This window comes from Drosophila elegans, unplaced genomic scaffold (assembly GCF_018152505.1).
Source record: "Drosophila elegans isolate 14027-0461.03 unplaced genomic scaffold, ASM1815250v1 contig_814, whole genome shotgun sequence".
Classification (NCBI taxonomy): domain Eukaryota; kingdom Metazoa; phylum Arthropoda; class Insecta; order Diptera; family Drosophilidae; genus Drosophila; species Drosophila elegans.
Genome location: NW_024546167.1, coordinates 13662904 through 13689585, shown reverse-complemented (window position 1 = coordinate 13689585; position 26682 = coordinate 13662904). Strand labels below are relative to the sequence as shown.

Below are 26682 nucleotides of genomic sequence, written 5' to 3'. Positions count from 1 at the left end.
GCGCCAGAAGAACAAAAAGTTCTTAAAAGTAAGCAAGAAAAGGAGAGACAGATGTATATAGTAATAATAAAGAAGGCGCGCGCTGTTGAGTGCAAAACAAAGCGAATTTTTGGCCAACACCGCAGACACAAAAGACTCTTCGCCGGAGTCACGGGGTCTAAAGCACATATACTATATACCCAACTAAACACATATAAATATATACATACATATACATATATATGGGTACTATAACCTGGCGCTGACTTTGGCTCTTTTTGAAAGTTGAAATGCTTGCCTAGGTAGAGCCAATAAACGAGTTTGAAACAAAAGAACAGAAACAGACGCTTAGCTAACCTATCTACCACCCCCTCACCTCCCGCCCTGACCTCGCCACCCCCTTTTTTTTTTTTTTGCGCGTGTGAAGATCGCGAACTGTGGGCGCTGGGGCTTGGAACTGAAACGGAATGGTAACTGGAACAGATACCGCGGCATTGAACCGAGCCGAGAAGAAGAAAACCAGAAAGGAAGGCTCGTGGGACCAATTACCTCCTTCTCCACCTCGCAGGTCAATCATTCCACGGAAAGATTGATGATTCTAAGTGCAACAACCTAAATAAAAACTAAAACCGTTTTTAAGAGTATTTCTCAACAATAAGGACTTGGTTAAAGAATAAATGTATTTGTTTTCGGTGTAGCCAAATTATTTATTACATTTGTAGCCTCTTTAAAGTTTTTCAAAATGATATCAAAACCTTTTAAAATTCGCTCATTGAACGTATTCATACTACTTAAAGCTGGTCGAATTGAAAATGTAAAAAATCATAGTCGTGGTAGACTTTATACAAAGTCAAATGTAAGCTTACCAAGGAGTAAAGGTGACAAAGGTAAAATAATACACCTCATTCCACCAGCCAACCACCCAGCACCCCCTTTTCATTAAACCACTCGAGCTGAGAAATTGCCCAAAAAGTGACAGTTAAAGCCGGTCATAATTAACAGCGTTCATCAATTACATGAGAACCGCCCACACATATAGGAAATCCCACCTTTGGCAGCAGACCGCAGTGACAAAGCTCTTAAATGCGGCCTCATACACACCCACCTCCAGAAACCACCCATCACCTCCCACCCACAATCACCCGCAGGAAAGCTCCTTTTTTTTTGTGTACGTTGCATAATTAACGTAAAGTGTTTCACAGGGCAAACCAAATAAAAAAAAAGAGGAGGGAGGAAGAGAACAAGACATCCAAAGGACATTTAGAAATAATGCGTGTACTTAAGGGCTTTTATACCCTATCAAATGGTTTCATTAGCTGGCCCACAAGTTTGCCATCAATAAAAGAAAACCCATTTGATCTTGACTGTAATTAACATTTACATTTATAAAATAAATGCGTTGGGGTCGAATCTTATCAACAACAATCATATTCCTTTGGTTTAAAAATAAATAATAATTTAAGCTGTCTTTTAGATGTCTTAATGTCTTAAAGCATACAAAGAAAATGGTCATCAAGTCATGATTAATTTTGTATTTATTTTTAGAAAAACCTGTTTAACTTGACCAGAGGTGGAAATCTTACGGCCGACATTGGAATAATTATAAGGTAAGTTTAGGATTTTTTAATTGCTCGATTATGAAATGTTTTAGGGTATTAACTTCGTTTTGTTCTACATTTTGGGATTTTTTTTTTTACAATCACATAGACAATAAATCTATCTTGAGACCGCTTTGGCATATCCCTCTCTACATTTCTGTGTCCTTCGTACTAGAAACCCAATACCTGCTGCCAGCATGTGAAGAGAAGCTCAATGGAGTGAGTTATAATGGGGAAGGCGGAAAAAGGGACGGACGTTGGCTTATTCATCATATCTCACGTACGCGTCTGATGTCTGGAGTAGCTCCTCTTCCTCTCATTTATATGCCATGCGGGTGCCCCATAGAGAGAGAGAGAGAAAGAGATAGAGGGGCAGAGCTGGAGAGATGGTGTTTGGGACCCCACATATCGAATGCGAAACATGTGCTAATGCTGTTATTATTTATCTTGTTATACCCGATACTCGTAAAGTTAAAGGGTATATTGTATTCGTGCAAAAGTAGGTAAAAGAGAGAAGGAATTCTATAAAGAATGTATCTTTACTTTAAGGAAGTTCCATAGTATAGGTGTCGAATATAAAGATCTAAAAAACCATAAGAACCAGGATAGTTTTATACGTATTTAATAGTCCTTTGATGTACGCTAAGAAAAAAAATTTATTTCTGGTAATGACCTTTAGCAATACAATTCGCTTCCATAAAGAACTACGTCCTTGAGAACGTTTTTGGTTTAGTTCTTTAAAATTGTGTTTATAAAATGAAAACAAGGTATTTAATATTCGGAACACTTGAATTTATCGATCTAACTTGTTGTTTCAACTTCCGCTCGAAGGCTTGTGGCATAAGTGATATATTTCACCACAGGACATTTATCAAGAGATTTTGTTGATGGAATCACAGATTTTATTTCATTTTTTTTATTTTTGTTGTTGCTGTGCGAGAGCAACAAGTTTGTGAGTTGCCTATTCATGGTCCGCAGGTCGCCGGTTAGTTGGTTTATTGACATCGCCGTTCTGCCTGCGTCGACGTCGTCGTTAGCCACACACTTTTTTCAAGTTCGTGAATTTTTTAGCCGTTCGTTGACTCTTGCCGTTGTTGTTTTTCTATGTCTGTTAACGCTTTATTTATTATGTCCAAACTAATGTCATTTTAAGGCTGTCTCTCTCTCTCTCTCTCTCTGTATTTTAGACTCCATCTCTTCTTTTTGTTTCTTAGTTTCGCCATTCGCTTCTAGTTAAAAGTGTTTTGCCCCCTTCGCAACAATATTTTCGCAACATTTTTACCAAACCGTGAACTTTCCGAGAAACACAAGGGAAAAGGAAAAGCAAAAAACACAAATAAGAACAAAAAAAAAAAAAAAACAGTTTAAGTAAAGTTCGGATTTCAACGAGGTTATTGAAATTTCCTGAGGGGGCGTCTTATTCGCTTATTAGTTTAATGCGAACATGAGGTCAGAACAGAAACAAACAGCAACAAAAAAGAACACACAGCGGGAAGGCACCGAAAAGGAAAAAAAAAAAAAAAAGCAAGGGGCCACAGACGACAGAAGAGAGTTCAATGAAGTGCCCTCATTAGCTTTAATGTAAGGGGATATGGTGGGCGTTGGAAACCGAGAACGATCGGCCTCGAACCTTTAATAGTGTCCCAAAACAGATCCCCCCCATATCCAAATGCGGGCCAAGTGGCTAAAGTTACTTACTCCGTTCCAACAAATTTAAATTGTGAAAAAACGAGTAAATGAAAGAAAAGAATATTCGCTTATCTTTCATTCGATTCTTATTCTTAGTATTTTGTTGCCAACCCAAATTGAAGTAAAAAACAAATGAGAGTTTTATAGGTTTCGTGTTTAATACTTATGTATTTCTTATGGTTTAAAATGAGTTATATGCTTTTAAAATTGCATTCGTTTTATTGCCTAAAGAAAAACTAGCTTTTCTATAATCAATTATTTATATTTATAGGGTTGAAAATTCTTACTTTTCTCCCAAGCATTAATAGTTTTGTTATTTTAGTCTCGGATATCTGTGTTCTTATGTGAACTTACAAAGAAATGAGTTTCCCAGCTTTTTTCCCTCGCTTAAGATGGTTTCCATTAAGCCATGCATAAATCGCTCGTGTTACGGAACTAAAAGGTGTAACTAACTGTTTATAATGCCAACGCGCAGAAACATTAATGACATAAGAAATGACAAATGTGTCCATAGATGTGAAGAGAACAACATGCAACTCTTTCAGAATTTCTACCACTTCCTGCTTTTGTAAGAGAGGCTCGATCGAGTGATGTATGTATATACGTACATATATTCCCCATACAGCTCTTAAAACCCGACTTCACCTGGCGTTAAAATGAATGAGCGGGACGGGGCGAGAAAGTGGGAAAGAGAGGGAGCGACAGCTGCAGCTCCTGCTGCTGCTAATTTCCGGTTTCAAGTGTCACATTTATTTTTTTTTTCTCCATCCCAATGTCTTTCCCAAAAATTATTGAAAGAGCCATAACAAATATGTGATCGCTCGCTCTTCTTGTTGTTGCTGTATTTTATATGGTTTATGGGTTGGGCCTTCCCCCTCCGATCAAGGGAAACATCTGGCGGTGGTAGTTGTTGTTATAGTTGTTGTTGGTTGTGTATGACAGCTGCTAAAAGGGATCGCTCGTTCCCTTAATTTTTTTTGTTTCGACCCTCTCATTCTCGCCCATGGAAATTAGCCAGGCTGGGTTATTGAAAAGCGCTCAATTGAATTGTCTGTCAATATGGCAATAAAACTATTGAGACTGAGGTCGGTCGGCTAATGAACGTTGTCGTTTCGGAACCTGGCATAAATCCCCCACCCATCGGGAGAATTATATTGCATTCGGAATTTCTTTAACTCATTCTCTTTCAGATGTCAGCACATCTTCATAAAAATCTAAATATTGTAATGGTTTAATTTTAAAAGAAAACAATTTAAGAGCATACATAAGTAGTTTTTTTTATTACCCATTAAAGCCCACTTTCTTTTTTATAAATATAATAATTATTTAATGCTATTAAAGCCACGAATTGTGACCAATATTTCATTTAAGTTTTTTGAAATGGTATTTTGGAGATGAACCCATTAGGAGACAGTTAAGCATTCAAATGCTTAATTTTTCATTCTTAATAAGTCATAGGGATCCTTAATATAGTTTTTGTTAGAAATGTTGTATTAGAACCAAGAATTTCAGGTTTACAATAAAATTTTTATTGCCGAAAATAATAAGCCCAAAAATTTATGGCTTACATGTGTAAGTATTTATGTTTGCTAAAATTAACTTTGAAATATCACTTAAATGCTGGTACTATTTTGCATTTTTTATGGTTGGTTCGTTAGTAAATGACTTTTGTGGCAGATGTATTCCAGTTTGAGCCGTTCGAGTGTATATTTCTGTCCGTAGCAAAAATATTTCAACGCTTGGCGTAATTGTTTTTTCTTTGCCATTGGTGGCTGTCTTTTTTTTTGTGCTGTATTGTATTTGCTGTATTTTTTGCGACCGTATCTTTTTTGCTACTTTAAGCACGTCGTTCGTCAGAGGAGTAGAGTCGAAGGTTCATGAACCGCCGGCAAGGACAAAAGTTGAGGCTCTGGCGGCGGGACAGAGATGGCTATATGTATGTATATATACACGAGCGGACATATCGATCATATAGGGAGGCTGAAAACGGAACAGATATTTGTGCCCGTACCATATCCCACTATTTCACTTGTTTCCCAGCAGCAAAATCTTCCCATCCCAGAAAGCCACTTGAACCCATCAATTCGTGGAATTCAGTCGGCCCAAACAAGAATACAAAAAAAAAAAGGACGGTGAGGTTCGGGAACCGGAGCTTCGTCATACCCCCTTGAGGACAGTACCAATTATAGATAAACGTATTTAGGTACAAATATTTATATGTACATATCATTTTAAAGGATAGTGTTGCATATAGTAATCAAAAAAAATAATGGATAGTAAAAGATACTTATGTACATATACCCAAAATACCAAAATTTTGTTTTTTTATGAAAGCAAAAAGATTTTTTAGTTCTTACAGGTGGTACTGAGTCATTTAACAAACTAGAATTCAACTAATACATTTTTTTTTTGTTTTTATACCGATTTTTAACAAACTCCGGCAGCTTTTTTCTTAACCAGTCTTCGACTATCTCTCGTCGCGAGCGGACGTCTCTTATCTCCAAACAGCGGTTCCCGTACGGTCACTGTTTTTATTGGACCCACGTGGTTCTTATCTTTCACACCTTTTCATCGCGTATTTTGCAATAATCTTCTAACCACCGTTTATAAAAAATCAATTAACGTATAAAGTCAAGAAGCCCCAACATGGGCCCAGGGCCTCCAAACCTGGGCGACAATCGGTTTGCGCCGTTTGCCATCAGCCCACCATCAAAAAAAAGAAGACAACCCCAAAAACTAGACATAGCATTCCCCGAACTTCCACCTACCTCAGTTGACAATCCAAGATATATTACAATCGCCTCCATCAATACCGAAAAGACAATTTCTCAATTCTCATGCTTCGCCGTCCACCGTGCCTTAAAAATGATCTCCAAAAACATTGTGACGATTTCGAACCTCAGAGACGGCAATTTACTCATGCTTGTAAAATCTCAGGCCGATGCTGAAAAGTTTCTAAACACTACCGAGCTAACCGGTATATGCAAAGTACAGTGTAAACTCCATGAGGCCCTCAATTTTGTGAAAGGGACAGTTTATGCCCCGTACCTATGTGACATTCCCGAGAAAGAAATCGTCGATGAACTTAAATCACAAAAAGTTACGGAAGTTTACAAATTTATGAAATCATACGATGGTGTGTCTAAACCCAGCGGAGTCGTCCTAATAACATTCGAACTCTATAACCTCCCATCTAAAATCGAAATTTCCTGGCACTCGGTAAAACTTCGCGAGTACATACCAAACCCCATGAGATGCAAGTCTTGCCAACTCCTCGGTCACACAACCAAAAAATGCGGAAACACCCCGCTCTGCTCCGAATGTGCCCAACCCTCCCATTCCCCAAACAAATGCACAAAAATCTGCTGTGCCAATTGCGCTGGTGAGCATTCGGCCTCTTCTCGACAATGCCCCAAGTACCAAGAACAAAGAGAAATACTCAGAATAAAAACAGTCAGAAAATGCACTATGCGTGAAGCCAAAACAATATACAAAACAACGTCACATAATACGGTTAACACCGCCTCTTACTCTTCAGTAACCAAAACATCACATCATCATAGCGAATACGCAAACCAAAACAAAAATGACAAAATTAAAATCGCTTCCACCGAAGAAGCCCCGAAAAAAACCCATTCCCCTTCCCCCATTCTCCATTCCCCTCCCCCATTCCCCATCCCTCTTCCCCCATTCAACAGTCCCCTCTCCCCGTAACTCCTAATCAGCCAAAGCGACCCGCTCTACTTGCTCATAACAAGTATAACCTATCTCCTGCATCATACGAATATTTACAAGAGATCCATGCTGAACACGAAAGTAGCAGCCAAGCAACACCTTCAAATCATAAAAAATCAACTTCCCACAATAATAATCCAAATAACCATGATTCTGACGATACTATGAGTGATTCATAGTTTCGTCAATCCAAAACCACCTTAAGCTCCAAACCAAATACCATCAATCCCCTCTTCCCACTTATGTCCGTTACAATAGTACAATGGAACATGAATGGTTACTTTAACAATTATCACGAACTACAACTATTGATAAACGATACAAACCCTGATGTTATTTGCCTTCAGGAAACCCATATAAATGTCAACTTAACGAATATTTCTTATCCCAAGCAATTTACTGGATATTTCTATAATATTAGCTCTAATACCTATGCCAAACAAGGTGTTGGCATACTTGTTCGTAAAGGTATTCCCCACAAGCCCATACCAATCAACAGCAATACATGCTCTTTAGGTATTGAAATCCTAGCCCACCCCAATATCTGTATTTTTAATACATATATACCTCCTTCTCAGTTAGTAGAAGCCAACGAAATTCTTAAAATAGTAGATCTTACTACCAAACCAATCCTATATGTGGGAGATTTTAATGCTTGGAGTCCATTGTGGGGGTCATCCTCGCGAAACTCTAGAGGTCTCCAAATAGAAGAAGTCATTTACAAATCAACTTTAACTATCCTCAATGACGGCTCCGCTACCCATCATTCCACTCACAACTCTTTCACGGCTATTGATCTAACATTAGCATCCGCATCACTGTTCCCCTTTTGTATGTGGTCTTTAAAAGACTCCTTATACGGGAGCGATCATTATCCTGTAAAGACACATATTCAGTTTCAAACTAATCCCAAAAACTTACCACCATCTCCAAAATATAAAATAGATAAAGCCAATTGGGATCTGTATCGCAGCAAATGCAAAGATCACTTTAATTTCCCTGCCACAAGCGACTTAAACCTGTTTGCCGCCAAAATAATTAAAGGAATCAAAGCCTCAGCTAATGTAGCAATACCACAAACCAAACCCTCTCTACATCCGCGAAATGTTTCTTGGTGGAGCAAAACTCTGCAAGATCTAAGGCAACACAAGCAATCCCTCTGGCATGCCTACAAACAAACTCAGAGCACCGCTGCCCTGATTTCCTACAGAAAATCTAATGCTCTTTTCAAATACAATTCCAAAAAAGCAAAGCGGGAATCCTTCGAAAGATTTACATCTAATATAAGTCCTCAATCATCTACCAAAAAAACTTGGTCTGACCTAAATCGCTTAATAGGAAATTTCCCAAATAACCTCAGAGCAATTAAATATAACAACGTAGTTCTCCAGCACTCTGGAGATATTAGCGATGCCTTTGCGAACTTTTGGTCGGACTACTCCAAGGACGACAACTTCTCACACCAATACAAGACTCGTAAAGAAGAAATTCTTTCTCAGGAATACACACCCACCAAACTGTCCACCGCCTCCACGAACCTTGACTCCAATTTCACTCTTAGTGAGCTCGAATATGCCCTTAAGTATGCGAAAGGAAAAACACCCGGTATAGACCGAATTTCATATCCAATGCTTAAACAGTTACCCTCCGAAGCCAAATACCGACTATTAGAAATGTTTAACGCAATGCTAGCTAGAGGTACCTACCCTCATGTGTGGAAATCTGCCATCATTATCCCTATCTTAAAACCTAACAAACCAACACACGAATTAACATCCTTTAGACCCATTTCTTTACTCCCTTGCTTAAGCAAAACGCTAGAAAAAATGTTAGCCAAAAGGTTAATGTGGTTAATTACGAAACAGAAACTTATCAGCCCCCACCAAACAGCTTTTAAACAACAGCATAGCACTCTTGATTCTCTTCTGCATCTCCACCATTACGCATCGGACGCCCTTTCTACCAAAAATCATGTTACCATTTTGGCAACTGATTTTGAAAGGGCCTTCGATCGCGTGGGGGTGCATACAGTATTGGATCAACTTTCCCGGTGGGGGGTAGGTCAAAAGACCTTCAACTTAGCGAAGGCTTTCATGATCAACCGTACTATCCGAGTAAGAGTTAACAACACTCTATCCAAATTCTATACTCTCCACAATGGCATCCCACAAGGATCGCCACTCTCCGTGGTATTGTTCATGATCGCCTTCCAATCCTTGAATAACATAATATTAAGACATAAGCAAATTAAACTGTCAATTTATGCAGACGATGCCATAATTTTTAGCAAATGTAAGAATACCACTACACTAAATAATAAGTTTAAAGAAATCCTTGAAGAAATCCAAATCTGGGGAAACACCTCCGGTGCGACCCTTGCTGTAAATAAATGTAAACTTTTTCATATTTGTAAAAAACAACGCTGTACATACCCACCATTGTCGTACAATAACATAGATATAGAGCGAGTTCCTTTTCTTAAAATTCTTGGCCTGACAATTGATAAACGACTCACATTTAAACAACACTGTAACGAACTTAGGATCAATCTTATCAATAGACTAAACATTATTAAATTCCTTACATCTAAGCGTTCTTTCATTCATCGGACAACACTTATACAAGCGACTAGAGCTTTGTTGCTGTCCAAAATCGATTATGGCCTCGCCATTTATGGGTGGTGCGCGCCATCGAACTTAAAAAAGTTCTTACCTCCTTATCATGCTGCCGTCAGACGTAGCATTGGCGCATTTCCAACGACCCCAACCAAATGCATCCTAGCCGAAGCAGGATTACCGGACATTAAAACCAGAGTCGCGCAAACTACTTTCAAATTAATACCAAAACTCATGTGCTCATCCAACTCTATTCTGCTGAAGGACTTTGAAGTAGCCTCGAAGCATCGAAGGAAATTTAAAATCCAATCCACGATACGAAGATGTATAACCTTTATCAAGAGACACAACATAGAAACGCCTTATCGCTGGAATAAAGTCATTCCGTCCCCTCCGTGGAAATTACGCGCCACCGCCACAGACACTACACTGCACGATTTCCAAAAATCAAGGACATCAATCACAACGTTTAGGCAGCTATTTAAAGAAGTTACCCACAAATACTCCGATAGGAAATGGCTTTACACCGACGGTTCAAAGTCCGACGCCACAACCAGCTTTGCAGTGGTAGACCAACACGGATTAATTGTTTCATGGGGTCAGCTACCTCACCACTTCTCCGTTTTTACTGCGGAAGCAGTAGCTATTATTCAGGCAATTAAACATGCTCTCGAACTTAAGGGAAGATATGTCATCTGCAGTGATAGTCTGTCCACCCTACAAGGAGTCCAAAACTTTTGCAATAACAACAACCTCTTATCAGAAATTCGTCACCTCTGTATCAAAAACAACAGCAAAATAAAACTATTATGGGTCCCGGCTCATATAGGAATAGATGGGAACGAGTTAGCTGACAAAGCTGCAAAACTAGCTGGACGAGCTCCGTGCCACACAATCATCCCTGGAGTACAACAGGACATCTGGAAAAACATTAAAAACATATTACTTAACATCGAACTGGATGACTGGTCGTCGTTTAACCACTGGTATAAACAGTTTAATCCTGGCAAAGAGGTCATCAAGTTTCCTACGTCGATCAACAGAAGGGAATGCGCCATTCTCACTCGGCTAAAAACTGGACACACAAATTTCACGCATAAACACATCCTCAACGGCGAAAGGCGGCTAATCTGCCCTAACTGCGGAGCTGAACTATCAGTCAAACATCTACTTGATACCTGTGCGCACTACCAAAACATCAGAATAAACCTATTCGGTCTTACCCCGCCCTCAAAACTATTATCAGATCTTACAGCTTCTAACTCCAATCGAATATTATCTTTCCTACGCATATGTAAAATTATACACCAGATCTAAATGTTAATTCTCAAATACAAACAAAAGTTTAATCAATTGTCGAGTCGATGGCCACAGTAGCTAGTTACTCTTTTTTTCCTAAATTAGTTATCATATTATAAATTTAATTTTATGTATAATAGCTAATACTGAATAAAAAAAAAAAAAAAAAAAAAATTTTTCTTAACCAACAGCTAAATAATGAATGCTGATCTGTATCAAAATATCCCATTTCCAATGAGTGTTAATCCAAACGTCGGTGCGTCGGTGCGTGAGTCACGCAGCCTCACGAGCGTTACCATCGCAATTGGCGCACAAGAAATCACCGACCTTGACTTTAAACAAAGTTTAAGGCCCTTTGTAGCAGCCACCAGTAGGTATATACATACATAGGTGTATATCGTTGTATTTGTATACATGAATATATATGTATGGATGTACATACATACTCGAACAAGCAGCATAATTATAGAGCCGAGCGGCGTTTCTAGACTGGTTTATTCTCCAAAGTCCCCGGACGTCGACGTCGGCGGTTGCCATTCCACGATATTCTTTTGATTTTGATCAGAAAACGTTGAAAACGCACATGACGCAAGCGCGCAGACTTTTACCTTGTTCCCCCCTCTCTTTCTCTTTCTAATTCACCATCTCTCTTTCACATACTCCTATTGCATCAGCGGTATGAGAAAAGTCACCAGTTGTAAACTAGCCTAGTTGGTAATGACCATAAAAAGCTAAACTTGCTTATACACAAGTTTAGACAAATGTATTTACAACAGAGTGAAGTATTTCTGGTCTTGAACGTTGCTGGTTCCTTCTTTCTCTGTAGCAAAGGAAATAACAGTTTAGTTAAGTTGCTATTAATATATAAGGTTTTAGTTTTTTGTTTAATTTTCGGTTATTTTTAATTAAATTAAATTTAATAATTTTTAGACATACATATTTACTTACTACTAAATTACTTGATTTTTGAAATTCTTGAAAAACTTTATTTTTGTTCTTGCTTTAGGTCATATTTTAATCAACATTTACTATAATTTTTAGAGACAGTCTCAAGCAATTTATAGAAGCTTTTAAGGTAATTTTCAACTAAACCTATTTCAAAATTCATTGGAAATCTAAATGTCAGTCTAAATTTCAGAAGAATTCAATTCGAATTAAGTCATCCATCATTATTTATCACCAAGAGACCTGTAATCATTTCGAGTTCTGGTTCCATTCACATTATGACACTTTTGTGCGAAATCAGAATTTATGCAAATTAAAAACGAATAATCGCTTATTGCGAAACAAACCCAAAAATAAATGAGGATGATAATCTTTTGACTCACTGCAACGGTTCTATGCATGGGGTTTTGCCCCGAAAAACGAGAAATAGTTCAAATTACCCCATGAACAGTGTTATTTTCTGCATTGTCCTCTGCCTTCGCTCTTCGCAGCCCTTTTTCGGCCTCTTCTGTGTCTGCTCTTCGTTCTTCTTCTTCGTCTCCTTCACCGCTCTCCTTTTGTAAGTGCAGCTCACTCCCACTCACGTACATATACATACATACAGAGCCCGGAATACTTGGAGTGCACTGCTCCCTCGTGCAATTTATGTTCTGTTCGCGTACATACAAACATATATATGAACGTATACCAGTGTAGGAGGTTGTCAGAGGTCAGTCTCATCGTCGTATATATATACCCGTTCCAATTGCCACTCCATTCCCTTTGGCGTTCTGCAGACCCGAAACTAGATTTCCCGCTCTCTTACCCTCTCTCTCTCGCTTGCTAGTTCTTTGTTTCTCTTTGTCTCTCCCGCTGGCGATAACTGGTTGAGTGAGTTTTTTATACACTTGCAGAGAGTATATCACATATTGAGATGTTTTAAAATCACATATACGAAAAGATCTCGGGATATAGTAATTTAAGTAAAACCTTCTCAGTTTTATAAATATCGGACGTTTGATTCCCGCTCAAGTCGACGATACAAATTTGTTTGTGCCAATTTATCTTGGCATAGAATTGCAAGGGTGTACATATATCGTCGTGCCGAAGCCAGTTTCCTCTCGTTTCTTTTTATGTCGGCTTGGCTCGCATCGTTTCGTTCCGTTCCCCATTTCGTTCCGCGTCTTGTTAAAATTCTTCTTGGCCATGCTGGTTCATTCTCATTCAGTTCTTAACACTCGCCGGATAAACAACACAACAGAACGCAACACGGCAGAACGCGTTCATTTCCCGTCGCGCTCAGAGAGAACATACTACTACTGTTGCGTGTGTGCGTCCGTGTGAACTGTGCGAAAAGAAGCAATAAAAAGTATTAATACTAGTGGAATAATAAGTAAATCTAAGTGCAACCGAAACATACACATACCTAGCCTATGTACGTATGCCACGCCATGAGTATGCAAAATATCTGCATTTAAAAAACAAACAAAAAGAAACAAATTGTTTAGTTCTGCTGCTGCTGCTGCTCTTCTTCTTGCTTTGACGCCGTAGAGTTCATCAACTTGTTTAGAATCGCGTACGTGAGTGCGTGACTGTATGTGTGTTGGTGCTGCCTTTTTCCTGCTGCGCTTCTTGTTCGGTTTCTTCCCTCTCTTTCTGGCGGCGCATCACTTGCATTGTTGCTGTTGTTTGTTGCAATGCAACAAAACAAAATTTTCTTGCCTGTTCCCCCGCCTTTTCTTGCTCGCTTCCTTCGGCGTCTGTTTATTTCGGTGTGTGTGTGTGTTTGTTCTTTTCATCGGCCGCGCGCTTTGTTGATGTTTGCATTAACTTTTTACGTTTCTACGCTTTTTGTTATTATTATCTCATTTCTTATTTCATTTTGCACCACTGTCTGAGCTTTTTACACTCGGAGCCAGCACCTTGTGTCGATAGGAAAAGTTATAACTGCACCAATAGTAGGGAAAAAAAAAGATTTAAAACCGTCGGTATTTTTAAAGAAAAAGTTTTTAATTTTCAAATACAGCTCCGTATCGATAACATTGATAACTGACTGCCACTTATAAAATACTAATTCCGAGTAGTAAGAAAGATTAAACCATAAAATAGATTCCTTTAAGAAGTTTCCTTTGTTTTTTTTTTTTAGATAAATGCAAAAAGGAAAAATTATTTACAAAAAAGATAGTAAATTTATAAACTGCTAAAAATTAAAACGTTACAAAAACAAATTAGAAAGCCTCACTTTTTGTTTTTAACTAGCTAATCTGTAATTAAAGTAGAAACTTAATTAATTGGAATACCCTTCGCAATTTCTCTTGGCCAATAACCACTGTATTTGCAAAAGCAAACAAGATCCGATAATGATAAAATGGTTTAACAACCTTTTAAGCCAGAGGGTTGCGCACTTCCTTCAACTCAATGCGCGACGACCTTCCCCCGTCCAAAAAGTCCGCAAGCCGAGCCTATTTATCGCGACCCAACTGTTTAAACAATTCAATTCCCCAACATTCAACTCTCGACGAATGTGTTCATGGGTTTTTGTTGGCGATATCGTTATTGTTTTTGTTGCTGTTGCCGCCGCGATGCGGAAGAATAAAACACGAGTTTGTTTTCTTGTTTCTGTGTGTATTTTAAACAAAAATTATTACGGCAATGTTCTTTAAATTTAATCACTGTAGACTGACAGACTGATCGACGTGCGAGCCACGCTTGGGGCTTCTCATTAATATACAAACTGCCGGTATGTGTGAGTGCCTGTTTTATTTACGCCGAAAGCAAAAATACAAGACAAGAAAAAAAAAAAAACAAAACTAAAAACGTGTTTAAAATTTGTTCCTATCTCTGATGTTGTCTGCGTTCAGTGTGCAAACGTAAAACATATCGAATGCTATATATTCCATGTGTCTTGTTTCACGCTCGATTTGGTGACGCCAGCAGAGCTAAAAGCTACGCTTGCTGATTAAATGCTGTCGCTGAGTTTTATATTGCTGAACTGATTGCAGTGGGCACTCGGAACCGGGGTTTTGAAAAAGCCAGATATTAGATTAGAAAATTCGTTTTATACATATGGTCCTAGTAACAGAGTAAAGTTTACCAAATGATTTCTTTCCAATTTGAACGCACAGCATGAGAATTAAATATCCAACAGTAATTTAAACTCATTTAAACATTTTGGTATTTTAATGAAATAAGTACATACATATATGAAATGTGTTTGAATTTTATTGACAAAACTGCAATTTCACAACATATAAAGCCTTACCAACATTATCATCCGCCCAGTGATGACTGTAATTCCACAGACGTTTCGAAGATTTTCTGATTTACAATTCAGATACTCTCACGATCCTTTTATCAGCAACGATTTAGGCCATCTCCAATCGATTTGGCAACGCCAACCAATGTCTTATGTAAAATGCATTTCCTGTACTGCTTTTGTTTCTGAGTTTTTCTAGAACTCGGTCGGGGTCGTTCCCTAGTTTGTTCCCGCCAATCTTTACCAACTCTTCTTTGCTGTACCAATTTTGTGTTTTCCTCTGCTTTGTGTTGTGTGTATTTCCACTATCAGAGAGCGTCGCTTTAACACCACGTAATAGATAACACTGGGAACCCGAAATTGGTACAACTCTAATTGAAAATGTTAAAGCAGATAGTAAATATTTATCGAAAGTTAACACGCAAACGAGGCGAGCTGGGAACACGTTCCACTTGATTAGATGATGTGGTGTTGCAGCACTAGAAGATAGCAGGCACTAAAGTGCATCTACGTTTGAACTTCCTTTTAAATGGTAAATTCCAGGTTCAAAAAATAATATCATTCGAAGCGACGACCCGAACTGCTTGATACTTTTAAATATTCAATCTTGTCTTTTGTACGACAGTGTTGCGCACTACAAAATTTTATGTTTATAGATAATGCAAATTGGTATTTTCTGGCCTTTAAAACAACTAACGCTCTTTAAAATGATCGAGGAATTTAGAGCATCCCTTTCTGACAAAGGAATCGACGTATCCCAAATTCGTTGAAATGGTCGATTTCTGAATGGAATATTCCCAGCCGACACTGTACCTGCCTCGATATTTGCTACCACCATTGTAGAAGCCAGGACACACAGACACATTCCATCTCGCTCGCTCTCTCGTGCTCTAGAGCAGGAAAGCGAAGATAGAAGCAGCAGCTAACGAACCACAGACACTACAAAGCACAGTAAGAAAGAAAAATGTTGTGCAGAACAAAAAAAAAAGGAGGAGACAACAGAAAAAAGAACAAGAATTGCAAAGACGCCGTTGACCTGTGGGGACATCGGTGCGAGTGGGAGAGAGTAGGGAGATAGACGTGGGAGAACGACCCACGAAAGATGGAAAGTGGGAGGGGGATAAAGCGTCTGGGATCTCGGGACCCTCTGCTAAATTGGATGCTGGTGTTTTTTCTTTATTCCTCTTTATTTCTCCTCCTCTTTGGCAACAATAAAACTCTTCTCTTGTGCAGATTTTTTTTTGTTCTTCGTTTTTTTTTTTCATCCATTGTCTCCTTCAATAAAATGCGTCAAGTCAATTTCATTCAGCAGCAGCTGCTGCTTGGGGGTCGCTTCTCTGCTGACGCATAAGTTGGCGTCGTCGTCCAAAAAAAAAAAAAAAAGAAGGCTGGCGGAGCAACCATCGCAGAATTCGACCGAAATTCACTAGGGATTACAGTGAAGATCGGTAAATTTATAAGAAGAACTAAGAATGCTTTCGGAATAGGAGGACAATAAAAGTAACATTTGGAAAAAATTGACAAGACTCTGTATACTGAGCATAAAAGTTGTTCCCTCAGCAAGAAATAACTTGTCTTAAGTGTCCTTAAGTAAACTAACTGTTTCCTCTAAAGTCTGGTTTTGTAACGTAATACAGCCTCTTATTGAAATCATATTGTTAAAGAATTTTTGACTATTATTATACAAAAAAATGTAAAGTCAACGATGCACTAGTTCAATTAAACATTATTAATATCTACCGCGTTATTGCTCCTTAGATATTTAGAGTATTTAATATAAATAGAAATATAGTAAATATATAAATTGTTGCTTAACACTTTTTAGTTTTGCAAATAGTAAATTAAATTTATTAAATGATGAGATATTTAGTTTTGGCTGATAAGATAAATTGTACAAAATCAACGCTGTTGCTCATTGCAAGTATCCACCGTATCGTTATTTGCATCGAACCAAGGCAGCGGTCGTGATGTTTTGGCGGTGCCTTTGCAATGAAATTGAGGATGCGATGGGATGGTTGCTATGGGATGTGGATTGGAATTGGGATCGGGACGGATATTTTATCTGCCAACTGCCAGCATTTTTGTTGTTGTCTCGCTTAGAAATTGTGTTGTGTGTGTGTTCCGAGCAGGTAAAGGTAGTTTTCTTTGTTCTGTTTTATGGCTTGCTCTTTGTGCTGGGCTTCTCCATTTTTTTTTCGCTGCAGTTAAGTGTGCTTGTATCCTCTGCATATAGTTGCGGTCAAAATAATAGCACTAAAGATGGCTTAGCTACGCTTCAAGCTGTTAATTAAAAGCTGAAAGATAAATTAAAGGAAAAGCCAGAGAACAACTTTTTTTACTTTTAATAGTTGAACAACTTTTTTACTTTTAATAGTTTTAAATTAAAAGCACCTCTATTAGTTTTTAATATTAAACATGAATAGCCATGCATACACATTTATTGAAAATATGACAAGCTAATTTTATTGTCGTTATGGAGAGGCATTTTTAGTTTACGTTCAACTTCTAATAGATGTTTCGATTTAGGCTTTGCCAATATTTCGGCCACGGCTGTGGGTGTATGTGTCATGTTAATTGCCTTTGTTTTTGTTGCCATTGCTGCATTTGGTACCATTGAACTCTCTGCCGCAGCACTGCCGTCGCAGTTGCAACCAACCCCAAGCTCTCCGCAGGGGAATGCATGGAAGTTGAATACAGCCGTGTTTATTTTGCTGCACAACCAGAACATTTGCTCTGCTTCCTCTCCCCATCTCTTGGTGTTGTTGGTTCGTTTTGCATTTTTGCGGAGTTACAGTGGTAATTCTTTGCATAAAGCTGCTAAAATAAAAATGTATTACAACTCACAGATGTATTATTATTTATACGATTTCCTATTAATATGCTACTTTTAAAATTTAATAATTGCAATGTTAATGATAATATATAAACTTGACGCTTCGATAACTGGTTTTTATTTTTTAGTTACGAAAACTCGACTGCATTTGTTCATGTATAGGTGGCACCCCCTTTTTTTCTCTCCCACACACACTCTAGATTTGGCTTGAACTTGGATCTGCTGTCCGCTCTTGTTCTTGATCATTATTTTTTCCATAATCATCGCCATCAGCACATAGCGATGCCTTGTTTTGTTTCTTTCCACTTCTCCTGAGCCATGAAATTTATAATCTTGTACAAATTGTTTTGCATTAGTAATGCCTGTGTGCAGTTTGTTCCACTTCTCACATGGGGTAGCCTCCACGTCGATTCTTTTGCTCCGCTTTGCTTTGTTCCCTTTTCTTGTTCATTCTTTCTTCCGTCCTCCCTCGATTCTTCTTCTTTTTCTTCTTTTTATGTGCTTAATTATGGGTGGTGAGGAGGGGTTGGGTGTTCGGGCACGCCCTCAGTGCACTGCACTCGCATTTCTGATTATTAGCCGCTCTATTTTTAAACACTTTTACAAGCGTTCTGGAATTTGTTGGGTACATCACCCCTCTTTTCACCCCAAAAGAATGCTAAGTAAAACATATGGCACATGTACTCCACTCCCTTTTCCCGAAAAGTCGAAAAGATACAATTCTTCTAATGGCCTGTGGCCCCAAATGATATTAATCTTGTCATGATATACAATCCAACTGTCAGTTTGATTTGGCCCGAACCGCTTTATCACCCTTCCGTCTGCTTTCCGTCAACTATCTCCACAAAATTTGCTAATCTAATCAATAGACAACTCGCTCATTATCAAACCTTCAGTCCCTCTTCCTAGCAATGCTAAATTGTTGTTTTTTATGCTCTATTTGAGGAGGGGTATTGCATTTTTAATTATTTTCACATGCTTAATATTTGGTTACACGTGTAAGCAAATTCCTTTAGACTGAAGACTAGTAAAGGAAAGTTATATATTTTATTGTTCTGTATCAGTTATATGGAAAAAAAAAGTTGACTATACCGGTTAACTTAGTAGAAACCAATTAAAAAGTTTAAATAACCATTACAGCTTAAATAACCATATACCACTTAATAAATATACAGATTATATTACTGTTCTAAACTAGATGATCTTTTATTTTAATTTTAAAGAGTTTACTGAAAAGTATCTTCCGCTTATATTTACTTTTACCAGAAAAGCCAAACATTTTTTTTTGTATTTTTTTTACTGTATGTAAAACGGTTGAACAAAAACGTATGGGAAGGGTATTAAAAGTTCGCAAAGTCAAAAAATCATGAACATTTTTTTGTTTGCCCATTTGAACGGTGACGTTTTGGGGCTATTCTTGTGTTATTAACTAATTTGTTAAAATTACCGGTAGTAAATTTATGAGTCAGGTTTTTTTCTAGTTATGTACATACAGTTGTGTGCGTGTGTGCGTGCCAGGTGTGAGCGGAAAGTGCTAAAGCTGAGTGATCGATACCTTTTGAAGATCACCGCTTTATTTTTTTGCGCTCCCTCATTTTCCTCGATTTGCAACAGTTGGTAATGTTGCAAAGAAAAAAAAAGCCGCTATTTTACACGTGTAAATCTGTGTTTATTTGCAAGTATGTGTATGTGTATATGTGCGGATTTATGTGCATGTCGTCTGGCTATTTTTCCTCTCCCTGCTAGCTGCTGTCTCTTTTCCGCTGCCGTGTCTACCGGTATACAGAAATTTTCGCTATGCAGCTATGCTGATGAGATGTGAATGTGATGCTGGCTGCAACTGCAACGTCATTTCTAGCATGTTGTCTCCTCTTCTAGAAAGTTCCGCGGCAACATAGAACAGAGAAATTGAGAGAGATAGGAAGAGAGGGAGAAAGAGAGGGGAAGCGACAGCATGAGAGAACCTTTTGTTTTTATTGCTTTTGGATGCGGTCGTTGCCCAAATCGGGGAAAAAACATGCGCAAGACCGTACACAGAGAAAAATGTATGCATACCAGTTTTCTGACATGTCTTAATTTCATATGGTTGTATATAAAAACAATAACTTCAAACGTTCATGTTGCTGATTTGAGCTCTGAGTTTTATCATATAAAAGATTTTCCCGAACACGCGTAGATATTAGTTTATTTTTTTTTATTCCGTGTGTAGTTATCGTTTATCGCTTCCTGTTTGCTGCGCCTCTCTCTTGACACTCTCTTTCACCTGCTCTCTCGCCTTTCTCTCTTTAGATCTCCCACGCAACCTGTAGCGCGCGCAAAAAAATCTTTTTCCGTGGAAAATTGTTGCTCTTTCCTGGGGGGAGGTTTTCTTTTTTATTTATTTTGTTGTGGGTGATTGGCCGCCATATTGTTTTGGGGGTGACTAAACCATAAGCAAAAGGGGGTGGTGATTGCAGCCGGCATTCAACAGTTCGGCCAAAAGAGCGCACATTTTTGGGCTCGTCGTCGTCCGTCCCTCTCTTTGTAAATGTAAATAGGATGTATTGATTTTTCCCGGTTATTCTCTTGCTTTTGCCCCTGTATTTTTTAAGAAGTTTGCTGGCTAAAGTGCAGACAAAAACATTTCGGACTGGTGTGTGGAGTAGCATTGCATTGCATTGCTGCAACTTTTGAAGTTGTCGTGTTTTGAGCAGGAAAATCCCCAGGACATTGTGCCGCTCTCTCGACCACTGCCTCTGCCGGCGTCGCTGCCGAGACTTTGAGCTTTTCCCGGGCCGCTGCATTATGCGCAGAGTTAGTTTTCCAGAGCCGCGTCGCATTCACGTCACACACGCAGTTTTGTACATAAAAATAGCGACAATTTCTTTTACCTTTAGTTTAGTTTGCAGTGTCCTTGCCGGAAAAACCAAGCGCACGTCATTCTAATAAGCAGAAAACAAAGGCAAAAACTCTCAATTAACCTTGCCTTCAATTATCCTTTCTAATTATCATTTTGTGTTCTTTTTGCCATTGCAGCCTTTTGTGCGCGCGACGCAATTAACTGACAGCACTTGAAAGTATGCTACACAAATTTGTTTCAACTTGTTACTGCAACAATAACAACAACAACAACGGCAACCATCCCACGCAATTTATTATATAGACTGCGTTTGTGAGCAAGAGCGAGAAAGCAACAGCAACTAGCAACAAAAAGCAACAACAACAAAAACAACCAGGAAACCAGGAAACGTAACTGGAATAAATAGGAAATTCTACAACAAAATACAACAACAAAGCAGTAAAGGTAAGTCGGCTTATCTGCGTTCGACGAGTTTTATGCTATTTTTTTTTCTGTACATTGGTTGCTTTGAAGGGAAAATCACCAGGAGATATTAATGTTTATCAGGGATTATTAGTGCCTATATTGGGTAAAATAATTCATATGGGGCAAGTGCAAAGTAGCTTACTAAATATTGTAATATTGTTGTTATTCTAGTTTCATGATTTATTTAGTTGTGTGCATATTTTTTTCAAAAAATGTAAAGCGATCTAAACCTCTTTTTTAACTCAATAAGATAATTCTAGTTATGTTAAAATTATTAGTTGCAGTCTGCCGATCTAGAGTAAACTTGTTATTCATTTAAATTGCGGAAATAAATTTAAATGGTTTAAATGTAATGGATTAAACCCTGCTCAAGCTCGCAAACGTATTAAAAATAGGAGAAAAAAGTCATTTTAAATGAACAACCATTTAAAGCTCTTGTTTTTTTTTCGAAAACAGACTTAGTTCCGGGTCCTAACAACTATTACAAAATGTTTATGCAGCCTTGCAAAACAATAATTAAACCCTCGGTAGAGATATTACTGACGAGATATACGTTAGCGAAACATGTGCTCCCACAAACTGAACCATTGATGATTCGGTTTTTGTATGGTTTTGTCCGTTTAATGTCCGGTTAAGGATCGTTTTTGATATTGTTTGTGAAGTTTTGGTCCACTGGAGTTTGAAAAATGATCCTCCTAAAAGTACAATACTTTGAAAACAAAAAAAATATTTATTGTGCCGAATTTATCGAATATTATTTTAGTTTTAGTTACAACAAAAATAAGAATATTTGTGAAATTAGAAAAGATTTTCTAGATACCACTGTGAATGGCATTTGGCTTGGGTGTGTGTGCATGATAAATGTACATTCAGTCTAGACAGTTGCAGTCCCTTTCCCCTACCCCCTCCAATCCCTTTCGCATACAACTCTCCCCCCTTGGGCGCATTTTTCGGGGTTGATTTTGTGTTTCGTTTCGTTTCGCTGGCTCTCTTGGCTTTCACTTCAATTGCCTTTTACGTTGATTTTCTTGTTGACGGAAGTTTCGACTGCTCTGGAAATCTAGAGAAGTTTCTCCCGGGCTCCCACTTTTTTTTTTTTTTTTGTTTACTTTCCTGCGACGGGGGTTTGTTGTGAAACTCCCCGTTTATTTTTTTCTGCTCCTGCTGCTGCTATATTCCCAACTCAAAGGCAACGAACCGCGAAGGCAGCAAAAAGGGGAGGTAAAATTATGGTTACGGGGTGTCCTTCTGTCTGTGCGTGCGTTTATTGCATTTGTGTCCGTCTCTGAACGAAGGATAATGGTACGTGGGCAGGGGGGCGGGATTCCGCACCCGGTCAAAGTCCCTTTCATCCCGGCGTACAGCTTCACTTTTAGCTTCGCTCCTCTCTGCCGTAAGAAATTGGAATGGGGTTTTAAAAGCATTCCGTGGGGGCGTGTTTCCTAGTTTGATTCGATTCCGTTGAGAGGGGGAAATAGTAATATTAGGGGGGATAAAACCATGTCTTTCAACTGTCTTCGAAGATGTTTAATAATAACACTGTGCACAGCTGTCGCGCTTTGGGGGATTAGACTAGACGGAACAGTTGGAAGGAGGCAATTAACTACAAATTATGATAACAAAAAGGGGATGACTAAGAGAAAAGGGGCCCTTTGTGGGGTGTGGCATATTTGTTTGTTTGGGTGAGGGCCCATGGAAATGCCAAAACGTTTCGGTTCAAGTGGAGGAGCTGCTGACTCATAAGGACAAAAGACAAGGACCGCAGGTGACTCATGGGTCAGTCGATTTAAGGGGAGGAAATGGAGGAGAGCCAGAGGAACCAAGAAACGAGGTGGTACAGACAGCACAGAAGTAAAAAAAACTTGATTGTAAGCACAGCATTTATAATTATTTTCAAACAATCATTTTAAAGCCAAATAAGCATGCTATGTTTATATTGAACTAAAGTTCTTGCATATTCAATTTTGCTAAACATAGTCTGATCAATTTCCTTGCTTGCTCTGTTCCTTTGCAGCTGTTACTCCTAAAGGTAAACGGAGCCACCGACGGCAATTACAGCACAAAGATGGCGTCCTCACCGACACCATCTCTGGACTCGATGCGGGGCGGGGCGAACTCGATTGAATCGTACGAACACGCCGGCTATCTATCAGACTCCCCGCTCACGCTGAGCGGCTCATCGCCACCGGCCAGCGATTCGGCAATCTGCAGTGATGAGTACACGGGCGGCAGCAGCGTAAAGTCGCGCTCCGAGGTGACCGTGATCAATGGCCATCATCCCATCTCGGCCTCGGTCTCGTCCAGCTCCTCGGCCAGTTCCTCCTCCTGCTCGTCGTCGTCGTCCTCATCGTCGTCCTCGTCCTCGTCATCGTCCAGCTCCTCGACCAGCGGCCTCAGCGGTTGCGGCAGCACCAGCAGCAGTGTAATCAGCGCCAACAATGTGGCCAGCAGCAATGGACCGGGCGTGATTGGCAGCAATCTTCAGGGCTCCAGCAATGGCAGCAACTCGGGCATCAGCAGCCTGGTTGTAGGAGCCGGCAAGGGCAGCAACAGCAGCAGCAACAGCAACAGCTCCTCGGGCAACACATCCGTCAATGGATCTCCGCCACGTTGCACGGCCTGCAAGAGCAAGTGCAGCGATGCGGTGGCCAAGTGCTTCGATTGCCAGAGCTATCTGTGCGCCAATTGTGTGACTGCTCACGAATTTATGCACTGCTTCAACGGGCACAATGTGTGCTTGATCAAGGGTTTCGAGGCGAGCACCACAGGTACTTCACTGTCCGTGGGTTCGCCCAGCAACAATCCCGCCTCGAATGAGTTTAAGTACGCCAGTTCGCTGACCATGATGCTGCAGCAGCAGCAGCAACAGCTCGACTCGCAGCAACAGCAACAGCAGCAGCAACAGTTGCTGCCAGCCCAGCCCATGTCGCAGCTCTCAAAGATTGTACTGGCAGCCGCCGCACAGGCCAATTCCCAGGATCAACAGCAACAGCGGGAGGAGAGCATCTACGGTTCACTGCATCCACAGCAACAGCAGCAGCAGCAGCAACAACAGCAACAGCCGCAACAGCAGAGGCAACTCTTCTGCCCACGACACAAACAGGAACTGCTCAAGTTCAGCTGCCGCACCTGCTGCATTCTGGTGTGCAAGGAATGCATTGTATTGGAACACTCCACCGGAATTCATGAGCTGGAGAACGTGCAGTCGCCCGGTTTGACAACCTCGGCGGGATCCACTGCAAATGAGACAGCGCTGCAGACTCTGCTCGCCGATATGCGCGGCAAGATTGGCGAAATTGTCGGCATTGCCGGTAACTCGGACCAGAATCTCACCAAGGTGAAGCTGCAGTACCAGAAGGCGCACAACGAACTGAACGAGACGCATCAGTTCTTCGCCTCCATGCTGGATGAGCGTAAGACGGAGCTGCTGAAGGAACTGGAGACACTCTACTCGGCAAAGGTGAACAGCAACAATTCGTGGCAGCAACGTTCCCGCGACCTGATCGACAAGGGACTGGCCACCTGTGAGGCGGTGGAGCGGAGCCCAGCTCCGCCATCATCATTGCTGGCGGAGGCCCTGCTTCTGCGCAAGTCCCTGGAGCAGCAGCTGCAGACGGGCATCCAGGAGATGCAGCTGCCCTTCGAGATGGAGTTCATGTCCAACTACCAGTCGATTCAGGCCGGTGTTCGCAACACCTTTGGTTACATACGGGCAACCAGCTCGGACGGAGGCCATGTTGGCCTGAGCCTGACCAGCAATGGTCATGGCAAGCAGCCCCCGATTGCCCGGCCCACGCAGAGCGCCAGCAACAGCAGCGCCAGCAGCGCGGGCAGTGGCCACCATGGTCACCACCAGCAGTCACATCACCATGGCCACCACAGCCATCACCAGACGGCACACCACCAACAGCTGCAGGCGCAATCATCGCTGCATGGCTTGGGACTTGGATTGAGCGGCGCCAGCCTGTTGGACAGCAGCACTAACGGAAGCGTCGCCGGAGGAGCCTTCAGCAACGGAGGTCTTTTGCTGAGCGGACGCGATCGCAACGCCCTGGCCGTGGAACAGCATTTCGGCGAGCTGATGCCCAAGCGAGGGGGCGGTGGTTACAGCGGCAGCAATGGCTCGGCCGCCAGCACAGTGGCTCACTACAATCCGTACGAGAAGTGGAGCAACGGCGGCAGCGACAATCTCTTTTCGTCTGTTACCAGCGGAGGAGCCGGTAGCTCGGCCGTGGCCGATGCCTTCGCCAGCCTGTCTTCGGTTGGCGGCACCGTGGTGAGTGGCGGTGGAGCCGGCGGAAGTACCGTGAGCTCGGAGTCGCTGCTCGACCTTACCAACAAACTGCTCTCGGCCACCATCTATCCGCCCAAGTCGCAGATCAAGCGCCAGAAGATGATCTACCACTGCAAGTTTGGCGAATTCGGCGTGATGGAGGGCCAGTTCACGGAGCCCAGCGGCGTGGCGGTGAATGCGCAGAACGACATCATTGTTGCGGATACGAACAACCATCGCATCCAGATCTTCGACAAGGAGGGACGCTTCAAGTTCCAGTTTGGCGAGTGCGGCAAGCGCGATTCCCAACTGCTGTATCCCAATCGTGTGGCCGTGGTGCGCAATTCCGGGGACATTATCGTCACCGAGCGCTCGCCCACACACCAAATACAGATCTACAATCAGTACGGCCAGTTTGTGAGGAAGTTCGGGGCCACCATACTGCAGCATCCGCGCGGCGTGACGGTGGACAACAAGGGACGGATCATTGTGGTGGAGTGCAAGGTGATGCGGGTGATCATCTTCGATCAGAGCGGCAATGTGTTGCACAAGTTTGGGTGCTCCAAGCATCTGGAGTTCCCCAACGGCGTGGTGGTCAACGACAAGCAGGAGATCTTCATCAGCGACAATCGGGCGCACTGCGTCAAGGTGTTCAACTACGAGGGCCAGTATCTGCGGCAGATTGGCGGCGAGGGCATCACCAACTATCCCATTGGCGTCGGGATCAACTCGAATGGGGAGATCCTCATCGCGGACAATCACAACAACTTCAATCTGACGATCTTCACGCAGGACGGGCAGCTGATCTCGGCGCTCGAGTCGAAGGTGAAGCACGCCCAGTGCTTCGATGTGGCGCTCATGGACGACGGCAGTGTGGTGCTGGCCAGCAAGGACTACCGGCTCTACATCTATCGCTATGTCCAACTGGCGCCAGTGGGTATGTAAACACAGACAGTCACACAGACACACACTCCATGGATGGGAGTCCGGAATGGAGGAGGATCTGTGGTCCGGCTCCCACTACTGCTCTAAGCTAAGTTCTCAAATAGTCTGACTTGCGCGGTCTCTCCAGCTCTAATTCTAAATCTAAAGATCTAATTCTAAATCTACAAAATCGAAATCGAAATTGAAATTGAAATCGAAATCTATAACCCCCTTTATCTCCTCCGATCTGTCA

General features: G+C 41.0%; 1 protein-coding gene across 2 annotated transcripts in view; it reads left to right on the top strand.

The window, feature by feature from the left end:
* Positions 1–26682, top strand: part of LOC108138745 (brain tumor protein) — a 46054-nt gene that overhangs the window by 11188 nt on the left and 8184 nt on the right. The window contains exons 2-4 of one of the 2 annotated variants that reach the window (XM_017261139.2): positions 1525–1586; positions 20944–21211; positions 23247–26442. In XM_017261139.2, coding sequence (XP_017116628.1) covers positions 23298–26442 — 3145 coding nt within the window. In that variant the 5' untranslated portion in view covers positions 1525–1586; positions 20944–21211; positions 23247–23297. Of the gene's footprint in view, positions 1–1524; positions 1587–13062; positions 13275–20943; positions 21212–23246; positions 26443–26682 lie in introns of those variants that run through there. The other variant, XM_017261141.2, reaches the window with a different exon arrangement.